Below are 21,572 nucleotides of genomic sequence, written 5' to 3' on the forward strand. Positions count from 1 at the left end.
TCCTTTAAAAAAAATCAAAGGTATGTCAAAACTCTCTACTGGAAATGATCTTTTAAGGTAAATGAAGCAAATAGAGCTATTTGGTTGGTTTGCTCGGTTGGTTTTATTCATGATCTCGCAACATAGGAACCCACTGATGTACAACATTATTTTCTCCAAGCTGTTTATGTGGCGCATTCCACCGTCTGCCTTGACTTCGTAAGTTCCTTTTTCAGCTGTTCAAAGCACACAAACATGATGACATTCCAGGACCCGAGTCGCAGGAAAGAAGGCACAAACCTAGGGAAGCACACGGCACTGTTCCATTAGCTGTTCGAAAGTCGTAAAGCAGGCGGGCAGCTTGTGTGAGTCACAACACAAGGAAGGAAGAAGAAAGCATTTGGTGGCCATCTTTCCTATACGGACAGGCAGGCTTCGTCTATGGCTTCAGAGATGACTCAGTGATTAAGCGCACTGGCTGTCCCTCCGGGTGACCCAGGTTCGATTCCCAGTACCTACATAGTGACTTACCATCATCCACAGCTCCAGCTGCAGAGGATTGGATGCCCTTCCTGTGTACCGGGCATGCACACGGTGCACAGAAAAGCATGCAGGCAAAACATTGGCATACAATTAAAAAAAAATAAATCTATTTGGAGCAGATTTAACTGTCAACATATTTGCCTTCCGGAGCAATCCATTCTGTGTGGTTTAGTGGAATTCCTCAAACTCAGAATGGACTGAGTCACATTCAGATATTGGGAGTCTCTGAAGAGCTGCCCTGGGGAAGACAGCACGGGCTTCATACCTGGATGTGGTCCACACACTGGCTGAGCATTTTGCTTCTTCCCTTTACTTCCTCTCTTAATAGTTTCCTACTTCCTGTTTAGGAAGTAAAGTGAAACAAAATTTCACCCCTACCCCCCCCCAAAAAAAGGAGGGAAGGGTTGCTGGACAACGCCATCTCAGAAAATAGGAGATCTGCTTCAGCGTTGACAGTTACATCTGCTTTGAATATATATATATATATATTCATATATATATGTTTTTAAAGAAACCTTTTCTGCACAAAGTACCTCCTAGTAAGCTTTGTCTTTATTGTTTGTTTTAGTTCAGTGTTGAGAGTGGGTGTTGTTATAGAGCCCAGGGTGGCCTGTGGAACGCAGGCTAGCTTCAGACTGTTAGCAATTGTTACTTCTACTCATGTCTCCCCAGTGCTAGGATTACATGCATGTGGCAACATCTCAGCTTCCCCAGTGAGCTTTTGCCCTTCCGGGTCTCCTCATATAATTCCCTTGACTTCCAGATACAGTGTGTGTGTGTGTGTGTGTGTGTGTGTGTGTGTGTGTGTGTGTGTGTGTGAGAGAGAGAGAGAGAGAGAGAGAGAGAGAGAGAGAGAGAGAGAGAGAGACAGACAGACAGACAGACAGACAGACAGACAGAGACAGACAGAGACAGACAGACAGAGAGGGAGGGAGAGAGAGACAGAGACAGAGACACACAGAGAGAGACAGAGAGAGAGACAGAGAGGGAGGGAGGGAGAGAGTCAGAGAGAGAGAGACAGAGAGACAGAGAGAGACAGAGAGAGAGAGAGAGAGAGAGAGAGAGAGAGAGAGAGAGAGAGAGAGAGAGAGAATATATAAATAACATAAGAACTGACACTTCAGTGATTTTCAGCGTCTAGCTCCACAGCATCAAGTACACACGTGCAATGTGTAGTAAACGCTGGTGTTGGGCTCCATGGCGTTTTGTTTCCTGGGACCCTTCATTCATTAGACACTAGCTCTCTGCGTCCCCTGTTGAAGGTTGACTTGGGTGTTCCTCAGCATGGCCATCTACTTCCACCCTCTTTTTGAGCAGCATCTCTCCCTGAGATATGGGGCTCAAATATTAGGTCAGCCTGGCTGGTCAGCAAGCACCAGGGAACCTCTTATTTCTGCCCCCCTAGCGCTGGAATTACAAGCATGTGTCACCATGCCCAGCCTTTACTAGGGCTCTGGAACTGACTGCAGTCCCCACGAGTATGTGTATGCCTTACAGACTGACCCATGTCCTGTTTTATTGATTGATTGATTGAGACAAGGTCTCGCTCTGTGGCTGTGGCTGGCCTGGAACACATTCTGTACTCCTATCTGGTCTTGAACTCGCGGTAGTCCTGGTGCCTTAGCCTTCCATGTTCTGAGGTTACAAGTGTGTGCCACCCAGCCAGATCAGCTTGTTTAATTTAGCACCATTTGTCAAGATTATCCCATATTGGAAAATATTTTAAAATTTGAAAAGTAAATTTAAAAAATGTTTAATTTGCAAAAATCAAATTATGTGATTAATAATTTATAAATGGTATATTCATTTTAAGTTAATTTTATAATGTATATTATTTGTATTAATGTATCATAGGAACAGATAGATAGAATTTTATGTAATATTATGATACATTCATATTTTAGTTTATAAATCTTGGAGCACGGCTTTATAAACTAAAAGGTTACAAAATATTACTATTTTATATAGCTGTAATGTTTGTTGAATGTATTTTAAAAACTAGGTCATATTGCATTTTGTCAGAAAAGTGGTTTCCAGTATAACACAATATCACTTGGTGGGAAAATGTCATCTGTTACCATTTTTCAAGCAGCATTTTCTGTGATTTTACTTGAATAGAAAATTTTTAAATTAGGCTAATGACATAGCTTAGTGATAGATCCCTTGTCTGGCATGTGTAAGGGCTGAGGTTTGATCCCCGTAAGTGCTACCAAAACCAATTAATTAGCTGTTATTTTCTGGCAGAGGAATTGGAGATACAGTTTGAGGAGGCCATTGCATGGTCCAGGCCTGGTAGGCAAAATGCCAGTTGTTTTGGTGAGACAGTGTCTCAACACACACAGGCCCCTTAAACACAAATTATATTATAGAGACAGGTCGTAGCTTACCCTTTGAAGAAGGCCGTGGGTCCTTCCTTGGTGAGCATGGTCATTGCGCAGCTGGGTACACTTGGGTACTGTCCTGGTAGAGAGTTGATGAATCTCGTCTTCACCACATCCACCGGAGAGGCCAGGAGTGTGGTACAAAACCCGGCAACAAGAGCTGACAGCAAATGGCATGGGACCTCATCTGAAAGGGACCAGTGAACAGGATCAACACCAGGCGCCTGTGGTTGGAGTTACCTGCCAGATACTTGTAAACCCATTAGTAGAAGCAAGTTAATAGGATATCTTTGGAGCAGATTAGCATATAAAAAACAAGAATATACTTGAGCTAAAAAAAAAAAAACACCCATGGCTGATGGGGCACTGCTGATCCATTTACAGATTTGTTATTTTAGGGGAACACTGTTTTCTTGCTGCCTTGGATCTGGTGTAATGCCTGATACATAAACAGCTAACACTGTTCAATTGAATGAAATTCGTCAAAGGCGAAGATCCATGTCTGTGGAAACAGTTAGGATTTGGTGTGGATCACATTACTGATTAGCTCTGCTTGTGAGCTGCTCTTGGCTGCCTCCTGATGCTGCAGGCGGAAGAGGAGAAGCTCAGTGGAAGGTCACTTCTCTGTGTTAACGGAGAATACTGGCGCACCATCCCTGTGTTCAGTTTTTCACTTTAAACTTTAGGTTCATTTTACTTCCTAAAAGATTATATTTGCCAGGTTCAGTGGGACACACTTTTAACCCAGCACTTAGTGACCAGTCTGGTCTACGTACCAAGGTTTAAACTAGCTAGGGCTACATTTTAACTCTCTGTGTCTCTCTGTATCTCTCTCTTCTCTGTCTCTCTGTCTTTCTCTCTTTGTCTCTCTCTCTCTTTATCTCTCTCTCTGTTTTTCTCTCTGTTTCTCTCTGTCTCTCTGTCTCTCTCTGTCTCTGTTTCTGTCTCTCTCTCTCTCTCTCTCTCTCTCTCTCTCTGTGTGTGTGTGTGTGTGTGTGTGTGTGTGTGTGTGTGTGTATGTGTGTGTCTCTCTCTCCTAGAATTAAGGAATCCAATATAATACAGTGTTATTTTAGAAACTCTAAGGCCAAGATTGGGAAGGCGCGGACATGACTGCCCGGGAAGTACCTGCCATTATTTTGTTGTTCACAAGGGCCCCCTTCATGAGGTCATATGTTACCAGCTCTGTACAGTTGATGATGATATTTCTCATTAGATTAGGGGTTGTCCCTGGAGAAAAACAAGACAGCGTTTAATAAATGGAGTGTCTGATAAAGGTGCTGCTCACTGGGTCCATGTGCCTCAGTATGGAAGTCCACCTGGCAGCTAGCTACCTTTCCAGAGTGTTGACAAGCTCTCTGTGGTGGCTATGATTCTGTAAGCGTTGTAGGTCCCGGTGTAGCGGGGTTTGATCCCATGTAGATGGCTCTGTGCTTGGAGTCGGACTTTCACGACCTCTGTAGGTTGCCCAATAAACACTGCCACACCTCCCGTCATTAAGCCAGCTGAGATCTTGTTTCCCAACGTGGCAGGCTCTATCCAGGAAGAATAAAAAATTGGTTAAGAGAAGAAAGTCAAGACACCCCACCCCTGCCTCCCAAGGCATCCACATATATTTTTATTTTTATTTTTTGGCTAGCTGTGTGTGTGTGTGTGTGTGTGTGTGTGTGTGTGTGTGTGTGTGTGTGCGCACGCACGCGCGCGCACACGCGCACCAAGGACAACCTCTGCCCAGCCTTCTTCAGGAAGCCATTGTTTTGCTTTGTTTTGGAGACAGGAATTCTTACTAATGGACAACCTGTCTAGTAGACTGGTCTAGCAGGCCACTGTGCCCCAGGCTCTGCCTGTCTTCACCACCTGAGTGCTGGACCACAAGTGTTTGCCATCATCACACCTGGGTTCAGGTGGTGGTGAGAGGTCTGGGGATAGAACTCGGGTCCTTGCCATCTCCCTAGCTTTAGTGCGTTTACATTGCATCTTTTCGTCTTCCCTAACGCTCCATCAGATGATCGCGTTTGGAGGCCGTACCAACTCACAATACACAATAGTGCTAGAAAACTTCAGTAGCCTAGGCTCCCCCCCACCCCCACCCCCACCCCCCGCCCCACCACCCCAAGATGAAGACTTTCAAGGTAAAAGAAAACAGTGTCTATTTAAACAGAGGCTTCGTTCTTTCTGGAGTTTAGCTTTCTCTTCCTTTCCTGTGTTTAGCTGTCGTTTTCAGTATTTCTCAACCCAGAGGAAAACACCGGATCACCAGTGTTGCTGCGTTTCCCCCTAGCAATGACAATGTTGATTATTGAATTTAATGCTCCCAGGGAAAACCTGGTGGGCAACTGCCTTAATATAAGACATCAAGTAATGTTTAAAGGGACAAAAAGCAGGCAAAGATGCCTTTGTGTTAAAATTTTTTGGGGAAAAAATCTATTGCTGAAGACGGCTATCATTTAATAAAACTTCAGTGAATCCTGGAAACGCAATAGTCTTTCCCGTTGTGAACATATAGTCAGGGTTCAAGGGCGTCCCCTCAGTAAGGCCTTCCTTCGTTTTCTACTCCTCCTCCAGTCTGTAAAAATAGGGATACTGACAACATCGCGTGAGCTCACGGGGTATTGATGAAGCTCTCAGCTCACAGAAAACACACGAAGCTGGTAGCAGCCTTCGTCTCTGGGCGCGACTGTAGCTATATTCCGCCCCCCCCCCCCCACGTTCTCTGCCGGGAGCTGAACAGGTAGCAGTTGTTTTTATAGGTCATCATCTGCTGACAGTTGCCTTCACCTGGCGATGCCGTCCACCCTGACCTCACTGCCTCTGTAAAGGGCCCCTTTAGTCGCTTCCGCAAGACACAGTCGGTGTCTTTATTTACAGACCTGAATCATCTTACGTTTCTGCTTTACTCTTCAGCCTAGCTTTCCACCACATTTAATCGTGTTTATATATTTATTTTTTTTTATAGCATTCTGATTGGCATTCTGAGTCTTCTTCCCTGTATATGATGGAGCATGCCACAGTGGGTTCTGACTTACGATTTTATAGATACATATTCCCTATTGCTGCCAAAGTCATCTTCTGAGGTATAAATACGCTCATCACACTTGCCTAAACCTCTTGGTTTGTTTACTTGACACAGATTTTTCCAGGTGGCCCAGCCTGGCCTTGAACCTTGCTCTTCATGGCTCTGCCTCTCAAGTCCTGAGATTCCAGGTACCTGCCACCACCCCTGATGGCCCGCTTAGCACTTTCCCAGTGACCTCCTATCACTGTGTGGGTAGAGTACAGACTCACTGGAGTGGACTTCGAGGCCCTTTGTGATCAGTTCTTGCTTCTCTGGACTCATTTGTCCCGTCTCACCAATGCGCCTGCCCTCTCTGCCCTGCACGTCCAACTCTACTCCTCACTGACATTTTGTAAACAGTTGTCACTTGTCGCATAGCTATTGGTCCCCTGAAGTCTCCGACTGCTCTCTCAAGGGTGAGTCTAGACACCAACTCTTCAAGAGTCTTGCATGATTGTGTCACTGCACTGTGCCCATTCTGCGGTGCAACACAGCATATTGTCATGGCTGTATAGTCAGCTGAACTGGGGGGCGGGGGGTGCCTGTCTAGAGTGGCAACTATCACTGGCCAACCATGCACAGACAGTCTCCCCACCCCATGAAAATACTGAATCAACTGAAGATGCACATGCAGAACTCAACACTCCCAGAATAAAGCCTTTTTTTTTTTTTTGGAGTCTGGTATACCCAGTGATTGATTTTAAAATGTGCAGGAAACCACCCGAACGGGCCACTCTAGATGTGTCTTCTCTTGCTGCCTTTACTGATATGACAATGCAAAGCTGATCTAGAGACATCCAGACCTGAACCCCTGGGGTTCGGTGTGGATGAGTGTTACTTAGACACTAGTGCAGACTTGGGGAGTGTGGTGGTCTCTCTTGGGCTTCGCACAAGCTCTCCAGGCTTCTCTGAGTCTCTGCTGTTTGTGAAGGTCTGTGTGGATTGTTTTATAGCTCGCTCACACTACTCATGAAGAGACCTGAGCTTCCTTCCCTCACTGCCCAGTTGATTCTTACAAGTGTAAACCTGAGGCGAAGAACTGATTTGTGTACCTCCTTTTCTTTCTAGGAGAAGAAACAGTGCAAATATTGCCCTTTTATCTTTTATCTTTTTTCTTTCTTTCTTTTTTCTTTTTCTTTTTTCTTTTTTCTTTTTTTTTTGTTGCCAATTTCTTATGAACACCACTACACTTTGTGCTACTTTGGGTGACTTGAGGACGCTAGGAAGGAACCCAGGCCCTAGCCCACCCAAGCTAGGCACACACAGTATCACTCATTTTTGAATTTCTGAGTAGAGCCCGGTTTGGGGCATAGCTTCCCACCCCCCACCTCCCCAGCACTCCTTACTTTCTCTCTCTGAGGCGAAGTACTCTTGGACAGTATCATAGAGGCCGATCCTGAGTGAGGCGAAGCTGATTTGCCTCTGAATGCCCGCAGGCAGACCGCTGTACAGTTTCGGCAACCCTTCTGTTTTTGCCAGGGTGGTGATGGTCCCTAGGACACCTTTATACCTAATGGTACTGGAGGCCTGGCCCTCACCTTGGATCTGGAAATCAGAAAGGCGCAGGTCAGAGGGAAGTGACTGTCCATTAAGGAAAGGGGGATCCTACCTGGTGAGGAGTAAACGGGACTGGCTCAGGGAGACTATGGAGACACCCTAGATAGGGCTCTTTTTATGAATTTCCTTTCTCAACAACCTCTCCTGCATCTCCCTCCCTCCCTCCCTTCCTCTCTCTATCTATCCATTCATCCATCTCGAAGGTGGATCTGGCTACAACGCAGGCTCTGAACACCTAAACAAGGTACCCCGGAACTCTCCGGAGCCACCAAGTGCAGGATGGGACAGTACCCCCAAAGAATCAAAGAAAGACTAAAGCGCCATGCTTGTAAACTCTGAGGGGTTTGTCTTGGTTGTTGGGACCCCACTTATGAAGAGTTTGGTTGACGTCACTGGTAACGCATAGCCCTCGGCTCTTCAGCAAATCCGGGAAAGGGATCCCATTTCCTTTTCTACTGCACCCAGTCCCAAGACAGAGCCACACTGAGAAAGAGCGGTTAAACCACAGCCCACATCACAGGGATGCCTGCAGCAGACCCTCTGCCTGGAGAAGCCTCGCCCAGTTCATTGAACTCTACCTGAAGCCGGACTTTGGCGGTGTCCAGCGGGAAGGTGATGATGTCTGCCAGGCAGGCCGACACGCCCGCGGAGAAGATCTTGACCCCCATGGTGGGTTGCACTTCAGAAGTTGTCGCGCTCACCATCTTGGCTCTGAGGACGGAGAAGCGCGAGTGCAAATCCAAAAGGACTCAGCCCTGAAGATAACAGCGGCACTGCTGCCTGATGCGGGCTCCGGGCACCGAACCCGCGACTTCCGACTTCTGGGACAGGTACCCGGGGCCGGTGCGGCGCTGTGGAGGAGCTCAAAGGCGAGCGTCCCTTCGTCTCGATCGGGCTTAGAGGATCCGCTAAGCCCGGGTTGCCCTGTACCTCTGAACCCTGGCCTGGGAGATCTATATAGCCCAATCGCTGGAGGAGGGGTTAGGGGCAAGCGGTTGTGTTGGGGCAGGTCTCCCAAGACCTGCCAGTGGGACGCGGCAGGGGCGTGCCCTGGGGTGCGGAAGCCTCCCAGCCTCGCGTCACTCCGAAGCCCTAGTCCCCGCACCTCTGATTTGGCACCAGTTCCCGGTGATACCCAGAGGACACACCAAGGGACTTCATCCCGCGTCCCGGCACTTGTCAGCTGCGCAGCCACGACCGTGCGGGGCGCAGAGCAGGGTCTGGCTCCCTTGAATAAGCGCGATCTGATCACCGAAATAAAAGTCCTCGCAGCAGCGAACTTAACCCACAAGAGGCTAGCTGTCCTGTAGGATGCACATCCGAGTCCTGCGCTCTTCCCTGACACCTACCCGGCTTCCCTTTCTTCTCCTTTCAATTCCGAGTGTACCTTTCTTTCATTCCTTTACAAATGCCAATGTCCGACTGAAGAGTGTGTAGGGGTGCGTGTGTGTGTGTGGGGGAGACCCATGTGAAAACTAATAACAGTCTAAAACTTTTACAAGAAAGCCTTTTGCGTGATCACTTTTAGTAGGCAGATGTCAAATGAGCTCATAGCCAGGCTAGTGAGCCCTTGTGGGTCTCTGCAGTCTGGGAAATGACAGCCCTTTGCCCCTTTGGTTAGTTCTTCGCCGCGGGAACACTAGAAGGAACAGAGGCTTGGGTGCAGATACAGCTACGCCATCTGACCAGCTTCGTGACCCTGAGAAAGCCCTCCAGCTTTTGTTTGTGATCGTGTCAAATATAGTCGCAGATTTGAAATGCTGCTAATCCTAGCGCCAGCTCAGACTTTGTAATTTGGACTCATTGGAGGGAAAGGTTTGTTTGTTTGTTTGTTTTTGTTGTTGTTGTTGTTGCTTCTGCCTTTGAGTGAAGATTTGGTCCAAACACTTACTTTAAACAAAACAAAAAACAAAACAAAACAAACCCTTTTAAAGCACTGTTTAGGAAAACGTGAGAAAGCAAGCAAGCTGTGTCTTCTAGTTTCACGCAGAGATACCAGAGAACCTCTGGGTGCTAACTGCCTCTTCCTCAGCATCCAGGTTATTCAACGTTGTCCCCGGGAGGGTAAATGGAAGCCGGACTCCTCTCCAGGAGTGCGGTATGTAAAACGGAACGTCCCTGGGCACCACGTTTAAAGGAAAAACTGCACGTGCTAAGCAAAAACCCTGACCCAGAGAGGCAGCCATGAGCAGTAGAGGCAAGTCTGCGGCATGTGTGAAAAAAACGCTGGGGGGAGCAGAATGCCTTTTGGTTGGCCTGGTAACTGGGAAATTGAAAGATGGAGAGAAAAGAGAGACAGAGGCAAGAAGTTGCTAAGACCTGTGGATGAAAAGTATAATAAACAGCTGGGTGGTGGTGGCGCACCCCTTTAACACCAGTGCGGGAAGCAGAGGCAGGCAAGTCTCTGAGTTCGAGACCAGCCTAGTTTGCAGAGTGAGCTCAGAGGACAGCCGGGACTACATAGAAAAACCTTGTCTTGAAAAACAAAACGAAGTGAAGCAAGCAAAAGCGCATGCTTCCTGCGTGTGGGTTCACGTTATTGTTCCCATGTTGTGCAGGGCTTGACAGATTGTAAAGTGCTCCTCACGCGGATGTCACGTCTAACCAGGTAATGCGGCGTAAGGCAGGGTTACTGTACAGTCAGACGTCATTCAGAGATGGATGCAGTCACCCGATTGTCACAAAGCACCTGGGGCAGGTGATTTTATAATGCTCATAATATGACAACTTCCCGCCTCAGACTTGTTTGGAGGAAATGGGGCTGAGGTTTTCACAGAAAGCTCCCATAGGAGGCTTCATGCTGCCTGCAGAGAACTAAAGCTGAGGAGTACTTGGAAATCATCCTTCCGTGTGGAGGGGGGAGGGGGGAGGAGGAGGAGGAGGAGGAGGAGGAGGAGACTCCTTCTGTGTGAGTGAAACGGTGGGATTGTGAAGGAGGCCAAGGCACAAACCATAAAGAAACACAGAGTGACGGTCTGAGAAGAATGACACCTGTAGGCCCTTCTGATGCTCCTCACCAAGGCCCCGCCCACCGGGGACCCTTCAGATATTCTGCTCGATATTCTGCTCGATTCACCAAGTCATCTCTGCTGATGTGAACAGAAGGAATAATCACCCCACAAGGGCTTTCCTGACCTCCTGGTCCCGAAATGAGGGATATGGCTGAGTGAAATAAATGCTCACACCGGGAGCCCCAGTGATGTCAGTGATGTCAGTTCAAGACAAGGCGTGCTTTTAGTTCCCGAGGAGAGGGCCGACCTTGCTTCCCCCAGAGCCTCTGGGAAGTGGGAGAAAGTTCGCCTCATATTGGAGAGAGCAGTTGGGGAGAGGCTGGTCTCCCCAGAGGGTCAGATTACTGTTCTTCTGGCAGAAGGAGACGGGAGGTGAAGACTAGTTCAGTGTGACCAAGGGTGACTGACCCTCTGTGATGTCGCAGAGGAGTGACAGCAAGGCTCGCTTACCAAGTGTCTGTGTTCGGTCTCTTAAGATGTAGGACATCGGTTACAGAGGCACCTGCTCACTCGGTGCTTGCAGGATCACTGAGCAAATGTGTTCATTCAAAACACAAGAGCATCACAGTGCTTCGCATTCGGACAGGGGTCTGTAATCTCCCATTGTAATTTCTATTTTTTCTTTTTCCATTGTAACTTCTTGTCTGTCTCCAGTATGAAATGTCAGGGTGTAGCCATACAGATAGATTATAGATGCTCAAATAACATTTATTATTATTATTATTATTATTATTATTATTATTATTATTATTATTATTATTATTGTTTTTTTGAGACAGGGTTTCTTCTGCAGTCCTGGCTGTTCTGTCTTTGTAGACCAGGCTGGTCTCAAACTCACAGAGATCTGCCTGTCTCTGCCTCCCATGTGCTGGGATTATAAAGGCATGTGCACCACCACACCTATAATCAAATGACAATTTTTTGGTTGTGAGCCTAGCCTCTAAGGGCTCTAATTAGCCAGCCCTCCAATGACAATTAAGACAAAACAAAACAAAACATTCGAGGTGATACATTTAATTCCACTAAAATGGAAATATGCAATTTTGTCAAATAACACCTTTCTCTAACAATCTTACAATTAATTTAACATTAAATTTAGCATTAGCAATATAATTAGCCAAATTATCCATGTGATTGAAACTTTGAATGTTAAAATATCAGTACTCTGTCAGTGGTGGCATTATAAACTGGCATAATTATTTTGAGATAATTTAGCAGTGTGCACTGAGCGATGAAGGTATTTATGTCTTGGGGTGCAGTGATGCCACTTTTGGGTTTTTACCCTAAAGTGACTATCCCAGACATGAGAGAGTCACCAAGGCTTAATACGTAAAAGAGAAAACTAAGGAGAGCACCACCATCACTTCCGGATGCAGACATCATCTCTGCGATGGGCTGACGTGGTTGTACATCTTCTGGTGAGAGAGATGACATCGTTAGAAACTGGTTCCAAAGTGGGAGAGAGAAGTCTCCCAGGAACAGGACAGATCAGGGAGAGGACAGGGTTGGGCACCTTGGTTCAGTGCATCCTAAAAAGGGAGAATCTCTCAAACCCATTGTGAGGAGGAAACTTCCCACTTGGGTTCTGATTAAGGCGGCCTACGACACTGATCCACAGAACAAAATGCCTGTGTTCAAAGCCACCGGAGATGCTGATGGGACAGTCAGCTTTAAATGTCTTGACTTTTCTGAGGCTTTTGGGACTAGAGGGATGGCTCGGCTGTTAAGAGCACTTCCTTCTCTTCCAGAGGACCGGAGTTCTGTTTCCAGCACCCACAATGGGTAGCTCCCAACTGCCTGTCTCTTCAACTCCAGGGGGCTCCAATGCCCTCTTCTGGATGCTGAGGGCAACTGCCTGCACTTGGCGTAAACAAGCACAGATATGAATGTTTTAAAAGATTATTTGCTTCTTCAATTCATATTCCTGCATCAATGAGACTATTTTCATGAATAAGCCATTTGATGCTAAATACCTGATGTACAAAGTATGTACAATCCTCAAACTCGTGAAGCCTGTTTCTTTTTATTGCATCTGACCAACACTTTATTGCACTAATCTAGACACTTTACAAACTCTAACACAATTCCCATTGCACACCTCTGATTTACACACACAGAGCAGGAAACTCAGGTGCTCAGGGTGACCACATGACTTCAAGTAGAGCCCATAGCCAGTATAGAGAGCATTTAGGGTCTGTCTGGCCCCCCAGACTCAACACTATATGATACACCAACTGTTTGCTGCATGTTTGTGGTGTGGTACTTTCCTGTGACTTGAGGACATATAGTAATTATTAGGACTCCTAATATATTTTTCAATAAGTTATATTGAATGTATCTTTTTGTTTTATTTCTTTATAGTTCTAAAATTTTTTCAAAGGCCACAAAAGGCATGAAAAGTGCCTTTTTAAAAGTTTTATTTTTATTAAGTATACAGTGTTTTGAAAACATGTTCACCTGCAGGCCAGAAGAGGACACCAGATCTCATTATAGATGGTTGTGGGCCACCATGTGGTTGCTGGGAATTGAACTCAGGACCTTTGGAAGAACAGACAGAGAGAGACCTCTGAGCCATCTCTCCAGCCCGGAAAGTGTCTTTTAAGACCTTTAGTGAGTGAGGCCGGAGAGGTGATGCGGTGGTTAAGAGCATTTACTGCTCTTTCAGAGGACCCGAGTTTGCAGCCCTGAACCCATGTTGGTTAGCTCAAAACCATCTACAATACCAGCTTGAGAGCATCTGATGCCACCTTCCAGTCTCAGTGGGCACCCTCACACCTCTGTGGGCGCCCTCACACATGTGGCATACTCATATCGACACACACACACACACACACACACACACACACACATACACACACATACACACACACATACACACACATACACACACACACACACATACTTGTGGGCACCCTCACACATGTAGCATACTAATACACACACACACACAGACACACACACACACACCCACACACACACACACACACACACACACACACGTAAATGACTAAAACGTTCTTTAGTAGCACTTGATGGAAAAGGCAGGGCAGGTGGAATAGGCAATTTAGGAAAATAAAACTTATAGGGCTTGAGCTCAATGCGGGGGCAGGGCGTGGGAAACAACTGACATCCAGAACAAGACATTTCTGTCCCCAGATCCAGTGGACGGGGATAGATTTGTTCACATGGAATTCTGGAAATGAATCAGTGCAGGGGCATGACGCTATAGGTGCCTTGACCACCAATAAGTCTGACAGTGCTGCTGAGCAGCGGCCTGGAGAAGGAGTGCAGCTCTGTGGGGCCATGCCTCTTCTACCACTGCAGGGAGCACATTTCAGGCAAGCTGCTGTAACACGAATTCAGAGTGGTGGATTGGTTGTCACACCTGTGGCGCATGGACATCTGCGCCTGCTGCCTGTGTGAACTTGGGCAATCTCTCCAAACTCTTGAAGCTTCTGTGTTCTTGTCAGGGAAATGGGACAGTAGTCGTAACTGCAGCCATATTAGGAGAATTCAGAGGCAGAAGACTACCAATGATTTTAGCACAGTGAAGTCTCGGTGTACCTGGAAATGGGGTAACAAATGGCTATCACAATTATGTTTTTACCTAATAAGTTTTGATAACCACTTAGTAGGTTGTAGAGCATGTAAACATTGAACTAAAGGTTTTTCTTTCTTTCTTTCTTTCTTTCTTTCTTTCTTTCTTTCTTTCTTTCTTTCTTCTTCTTCTGCTTCTGCTTCTGCTTCTGCTTCTTCTTCTGCTTCTTCTTCTTCTTCTTCTGCTTCTTCTTCTTCTTCTTCTTCTTCTTCTTCTTCTTCTTCTTCTTCTTCTTCTTCTTCTTCTTCTTCTTCTTCTTCTATGTACATTGGGATGAAGGTACCTGATCCCTGGAACTGAAGTTATGAACAGTTGTGAGCTGCCATGTGGGAGATGGGAGTTGAACCCGGACCCTTTAGAAGAGCCGACAGTGCTCTTAACCACCGAGACATCTTTCCAGCCCCAAATTAAAGGTTTTAACAGGCACACTTATCATCCCTCTCACTCTGGTATCCTCCAAGGTCATGTCTATCTTTGGATTTAGTTCTTAGGTACCAGAGGCAAGCCCAGCTCTCAGACAGCCTTATTGAGAACAGCCTGGGGTGACTCGGAGGTGAGGTGGGGACACTCCAGCTAAGAGGCAGCCTTGAGCCTCAGGGTGCTCAGTGATTGTTTAGACGAGGACATGATTGTCAGGTTAGAGGTCGCAGATCTGTTCCAGGCCTCGCTCCTTCCACTGTTTCTCCTCTGAAGCTCTCAGACAATTGGAAATTGCAGAATGGTGCGTCCTGCCTGGTGGAAAGAACTTGGTAAAAGGTGAAAGGTTGCACTCTTGCGTGTGAACGTGACAGACAGTGGGGAAAGGAGCAGAGAGAAATGAAGGTGACACTGAGAACGTTCTTTGGGGCGTCTGTGTTTATTGGCCTCTTTCCAGCCCTATTTGGCAGTCTGGGATGAGCCAGGAAGCTGCCTCTGTGAACAAATGTTGCAGGAACTTGTGTGACCTGTCAGTGATGTGGAGAGTCTGGGGACTGTACACATGTAACCTACATACATGCGCCCGTGTTTGTCCTTTGCCCTCCATATACCTGGACGCACACATGAGCATGCACTCACCCACACCCACACATGTGTACCTACATACATACACGCACAAAATCATAATTTTGTGCCAGTTATTATACTGTTAAAAACATCATAAACCTCAGAGCAGGCCCAGGGAAATATGAGCTCAAATGTCTACACTGTTAATTTTAAAACAGTATTAGAGGCCGGTAAGGAAAGCTTAAGTAAAAGAAGGGACATATTGCATTTATAAGCAGTAAGTTTGACTATTAGAAATATGTCTGCTTTCCTTCCAAATTGACTTAATTAGATGACATTCTAATTAAATTACTCTAACATCAACTAGGCTTTTGTTTTGCTACCAGTTCTAAAATGAGTGAGAAATTCAAAAGTCAACACGGTCTTAGATGGCAGCTTTATGCACCATCGGACTTTGTTCTGAGGTCACAGGGGTGCAGACATGTGGAGGAAACATTAGCTTGATGGAATAGAAGCAGAGTGCTCACAGCAGAGCTAAGCGTGGACACTGGGCTACAGTGGGGGTCAGGATGAAGAGAGCCATCAGGGAAGGAGACGCCCCCAAATGGAGCAGGTCAACCTGTACGGAAGCAAAGACTTTTGACCCTTCCTGCAAGGTCAACATTGGTAGGTGCTTATTTAGCAAGTTGGAGAAGAAATCCCCAAAGGCTTTGTAAACTTAGCCACAGTTACCACACCATTTGGAGCCTGACTACCGACGGCCTTCCCTCATTCCCCCCTCCCTGCAGGCTCAGAAGCAGCTGGAGGAGATGGGCAGGCCTGGAAGGTCAGACAGTCCCAGCGACAAGAACCCTCACCTGCCAAGATCAAATGGAGTGGGAAATAACCAGATCGCCACCTAGAAGCCTAGGAGAAGACACAGGCAGAGTTGAGGGGCCAGTGCCCCCCTAAATCCTCAGTCCTTGAGTCTTCCTAGACTTTGGTTTTCCAGTGTGCCACTGTTGGAGCCGTCTCTGGCTGTGGCCCTTCCTTCTCTGTAGTTCTTAGCCCTTGTTTTCCATCCACATTTCTAGTGGAATGAATTGTTTCACACAGCCCTTATATTACCTATAGAAAAATGAATAGCTCCCGTTTGCCACGAGGATGCTGTCTGTCAAGAGATTTGCCTATGATATGTTCTAATTCTTCTAACGGTCCTTCAAGACAGGTGTTTATTATTCCCGCTGATAAAAGAAGAGAGTTAAGGAAAAGACTTTCTCAATTCTACCAGGCAAGCAAATAGTGTTTTTTTTTTTTTTAAGGCAGATTGGAAGGGATAGCACCCATGACGGAGTATAAGCATGGTGGAGCGTGAGGCACCTGCTCACATTGCCCCAGCAGTCAGGGAGCAGAGAGAACACTGGTGCTTAGCTTGCTTGCTTTTTCTACTCTCTCTGGCCTTGCATAGAAATAGTGTGAGCTAGTTGTAGGACCTCCACTGTAGACTCCTGACTCAGCTTAAGTGATCCTGAGCGATCAGGGAGGAGGCGCCATGGGAGGGCAGCTGCTGGAGAGCCACTGTGCCTCCATCCCCAGTTACTGGCCTCTAATAATGTTTTAAAATTAACAGTGTAGACATTTGAGCTCATATTTCACTGGGCTTACTCTGAGGTTCATGATGTTTTTTAAAGTATAATAACTGGCACAAAATGATAATTTTTTGCGTGTTTGTATGTAGGGGCACATGTGTGGGGGTGTGAGTGAGTGCATGCTCATATGTGCGTCCAGGTATATGGAGGGCAAAGGACAAACATGGGCGCAGTTTCTCAGGGACCGTCCACCTGGTTTTTGGAGACAGAGTTGCAGAGGAATGTTCATTCAGAACAAGGCTGTTCTGGCAAGAGAGCACATCCAAAGATCTTCTATGTCTGGGTGATCTGTCTGGATACAAACACACCTTTAATGCAGGAGATAGAGGCAAACAGATCTGAGTTCGAGGCCAGCCTGGTATAGACCAAGTATCAGGTAAAGAAAAGCTTAGATCTAGGCATGGTGATACATGCCTTTAATCACAAATGAAAATAAAATTAGTTTGTAGAAGAAAGCCTCCATGTTTGAAAGTGATGTCTAATTGAGTGACAGTAGAAAAGGAGACAAATCAGAGAATATCTGATAGACTAGGATGCACCCAACTCTCATGAGAAGAGAGAGGAAAGAGAAGATACTTAGAGATGCAGTTTTATAGAGAGAGGAGGCAGTTTTACCAGGTGAGTGCAGGTAAAGATGGAATGAGCCAGAAAATGAGAAGAAGCCAGAAGATTAGAGCAAATTGATGAGTTAGTTTGAGGCCAAGCAGAGCAATTCAGGGGCCAAGAGAGAAGCCAGATTGAATAAGTCAGCCAGAAGAGTTTGAGCCAGAACAGCTGAGTTGAACCAGCCAGCCCAGAGCTGAGAAAGAACAGTAAGGGTGAGCTTATCAAGCAGTGAGTCTCAGAGACTGAGAACATTCTAGGCCTTGGTTAGGTTGTACGGAGGCTAGAAGCTTCCAGGACTAGGCCTAGGTTAGCAGAAGGAGATAGTAAGCCTCCCAGACAACAATTGAGCCAGGAGAATAAAATTAATTTTACACAGGGTCTCTCACTGCTCTGGAACTCATCAAATAACTATATGTAAGTGTTCTCAAGAATCAATACTTAATGTTGATTAGCTTGTATTTACTTATCAGGCCTTCTTGCACTTTTAGAAAATATTGTATGGGTGTGGTGGCTACACATGTGCGTGTGCACACGTGTGTGTGTGTGTGTGTGTGTGTGTGTGTGTGTGTGTGTGCGCGCGCATGTGTTTGTGCAGGTATATGCACTTATGCACGTGCACAGGCCTGGGGGGGGTATCAGGTGTCCCCTAAGGGCAGGGTCTCCTGCTGAACCTAGAGCTAGGCACCTGCTGAGACTCAGTGAGCCTCCTCTCTCTGCCTGTACCTGCCAGAAGCACTGGGCCTGCAGGGGTGTGTGGCCAGGCCTGGCTTCTTTTCGGGTCCCTACGCTTGCACAGTGAGCGTTCTTTCCCACTGAGCCATCTTCCCAACCCCTTCCTGAAGTTTATGTCTCTCTTTAGGATGCTTTTACTTAAAGCACTTCCTTTAGTATTTATAAATTATTATGCAATACCAATTATTACAAAGCTACAATGGTTAACCCCTTCCCTCCATTTTACACCTGTATTATTATTTTTTTAAAAGATTTTTAAAATTAATTTTATTTATTGCATGTGAGTGCTTTATCTGCAGAAGAGGGTATCAGATTACATTATAGATGGTTGTGAGCCACCATGTGGTTGCTGGGAATTGAACTCAGGACCTCTGGAAGAGCAGGCAGTGCTCTTAACCACTGAGCTGTCCCTACAGCCCTCCTGTATTATTTTTGACTTGAAGCTCCAGTTGGTCTGGGAATTCATAAGCATCTGGGCAGGTGCAGCACTTTGTGCCCACTCCCTGGGTGCTTTTGTTTGCATCTGTGAGGCTGTGAGAATCTCTTACCAAACCACATGGGCTGCACTTTGTGTATACAACTTCCATTTTGGTGCCTTTTAAGCAAACAACCACTTTGCCTGCCAAGAAACAAGAAAAGAGACCCCTACACTACCCTGTAAATAGTGAAGCTGGTATCTCCACTACCAAGTGAAGCCTGGTGTTTCTTGGGGAAGTGGCAGCTTGTAATCCAGACAGGTTCTCTTGTTCACCATCTCAAGTGTGCTAGGAAAACACTCAGGACACACATCTCCCGAGAGGAAGTCCTGCCTGCTCTCTCCTGTCAGGGCTGTGTAGAAAAGTGCTGTAAAATCCTGGACACTGGCTGTAGTTCAAGGTACAGATAAACCCTCAGATTTGCTTGTATTCTATAAAACCGAGTAAGCTTAAATATTTAGAGGCTCGACTACCTTGAAAATAAAATTACTGAATTTGGGTTGAATAATCCCTGGTACATTTTGAAATATAAAGACGTTATTCTGTAAAAAACATAGGGCTTGGGGATCAAGGCCGACGTGCTTGTGTGACAATCACTGTGATATCAGTTTCTGGATAATAGGACCTTGCACCCTATTTGGACCAAAGTAGGGTGGCCTACAACATGGGGGGACCCGAGTTGTCTGACAACACTTCCCGGTGGCCTGAGGTTGCTTTCCCAGGCATGGTGAGGACCACCAGTAGAAAGCCATGCCTAGGACGACGGCACGCTCTGCAGAACCAGGAATGGGTTGAGATGAGGAGTGTGCTAACGTGGTGTGAAGCTAAAATGTGAGTGTCAGCTCCACAGAGCTAAGAATTACCATGGAAACACACCTCTGGGTGTCGTCAGACTACTTACATAATGGCTTAATTGATCGGTTGAGCCCACCCAGGACGTGGGTGGCACCTTTCCACAGGCTGGGGTCTTGGACTGAGAGTAAAAGCTAAGCCGAGCTGAGCCCCGGTGTTCACCCCCCTCTCTCTTGCTTCCTGCCTGCAGGTGCAGTGTGAGCAGCTAGCCTTGTGCTCCTGCTGCCGTGTCCATCCTGCTGTGAGGGACTGCACCCTTGACCTTTGAACCGGAATAAGCCCTTCCTTCCTTCCTTCCTTCCTTCCTTCCTTCCTTCCTTCCTTCCCTGCCCTTGTTGGGTATTTTATCACAGCAAAAGGGAAAGTACTGAATGCCCCTGGGCTTCACAGAAGTGTGGCAAGGCTGGTCTTCCAGAAAATACAAACTCACGCATTCGGCACAGGACTGCAGTCTTTAAACTCATGTACCCTCTTTGGGTTGTTCTCAGTCTACAGGGGTGGGGGTGGGGTGGGGGCTCTGAGCAGGGCTGACAGCTCCAGCACCTGTGTCTTCTGCACCCTGCTCTAGTTGGTGTGACCCAGGGTTAGAACCGCTGATGGCACATCTCATGATTCAAAACCTTAGCTCAGGCTACATTTAGGGCTGGGCGCCTTCCTCCCAGCTTGATCCTGGTATGTGTGCTGTTCTGAGTGGAGGGCCGTCTTATAAAGTGACTCTATAATAAGAAGTCAGTCATTTTCCATGCTCTCTCTCATTTTTGGTTCTTTGGGAACAGGACCGCATGTATCCGGGACTGTCCTTGAATTTGCTAAGTAGCTATGGACAGCCCCGAGCCCATGCTTGCACCAGGAGGTGCAGCTTTAGTAATTGCTGTCTCTAAAGACCGTTAACTCAAAAGCAGACCTAAAACAAGCACTTTTGGGTGAGGGGAGAGTACACGGGGACGCTTCAGCACTGCTCTTTTATCTGACCTCCGCTGTGATTCTGTATCTACTGACACTGACTGGCCTGGCTGTGAGACATCCAGTTTATACACTGTTGCTCCGTGAGCAATTCTTGCATCGGCAATTCCTGTGGACTTTTCTGTCGACACACAGAACTCTATGTCTGTTATTCGCGCTCTCCTCAGTGGGATGGGAGTAGGACCGTCCCCAAATGGACTCAGAGATGTGTGTGTGTAGAGAGTGGTGGTCCCCTGGGTAGCAGTCTGCATAAGACGCTATCACAGCTCTCTTGGTCAGCTTTTCCTCAAGAACTGGCATGCGCATAGGTACTATTAGGGGCGCACAACGCAGGCCCAGTGAAGTGGGACGCCCATTGGCCGCACTGAGCACAGCACCGAGTCTAGCTGGCTCTCTGGCTGCTGGAATTTTGGGTTGTCATGTAAATGAATATCTGGGGGAAAAAAAATAGGCAGAGTGCAAAACAGGCGACAAGGGAAGAGCCCGCCTTGGTGTCACTAAAGGGTTCACGGAATTTCCTTCTTGCCTTGAGGGACCCCAATGCTCACATATACCTTGGACTTGCTTTCCCACTCAGAGCTCTCCTCATGGCAGCTGCCGCCAGCGAAGAAAGAAAGCAAGGAGACAGATAGGAGTCAGTCAGGCCAGGGCAGAGTTTCTGTGGAAGAGGGTGGTGTTTGGCCCTTTAGAAGGGTTTCAAAAAGCTGCACCCTGCTGACTTCCTTGGCGCGCATCCCTTTTCCTTCCTCCCGGCTTTCAGCACCATGGACTCTCTCCCCCTCCCATGAGCATGCTTTGTAGACAGAGAGGGAGGACCAAGGGGAACGTGGTTATATAAGCAAAGTTTTCTTTTCTTAAAAAAAAAAAGATTTATTTATTTGTTTTATGTACATAAATGCTCTTCTTTTTGTATATACCAGAAGAGGGAATCAGATTCCATTACAGATGACTGTGAGCCACCATGTGGTTGCTGGGAATTGAACTCAGGACCCCTGGAAGAGCAGCCAGTGCTCTTAACCACTGAGCCATCTCTCCAGCTCCTAAGTGAAGTTTTCTACTGATACCTGGCTCAGCTAACACTGTGCCCCTTGCCCCTTCAGTGCCTCGGATGCCACTGTTAAAGGTGTCATTTGGGAAGCTCAGGAGGTGGCTCAGTTGGTAAAGTGCTGGCCATGCAAGCATAGGGACCCAGCTTCAATCCCTAGCA

The 21,572-nt window shown here is 46.8% G+C and overlaps 1 protein-coding gene across 1 annotated transcript; it reads right to left on the bottom strand.

Moving 5' to 3' along the window:
• Positions 1 to 79: 79 nt before the first annotated feature.
• On the bottom strand, positions 80 to 8,472 carry UCP1 (uncoupling protein 1). Its single transcript, XM_084755862.1, has 6 exons — positions 8,094 to 8,472; positions 7,305 to 7,503; positions 4,238 to 4,438; positions 4,032 to 4,133; positions 2,910 to 3,090; positions 80 to 279 (listed from the first exon to the last, which is right to left on the bottom strand). Exons 1-6 carry the CDS (start codon positions 8,217 to 8,219, stop codon positions 165 to 167), a joined length of 924 nt encoding a protein of 307 aa, XP_084611988.1. The 5' UTR covers positions 8,220 to 8,472; the 3' UTR covers positions 80 to 164.
• Between the last annotated feature and the right edge of the window lie 13,100 nt (positions 8,473 to 21,572).

Source organism: Acomys minous (genome assembly GCF_964271855.1).
Source record: "Acomys minous genome assembly, chromosome: 14".
Classification (NCBI taxonomy): Eukaryota; Metazoa; Chordata; class Mammalia; order Rodentia; family Muridae; genus Acomys; species Acomys minous.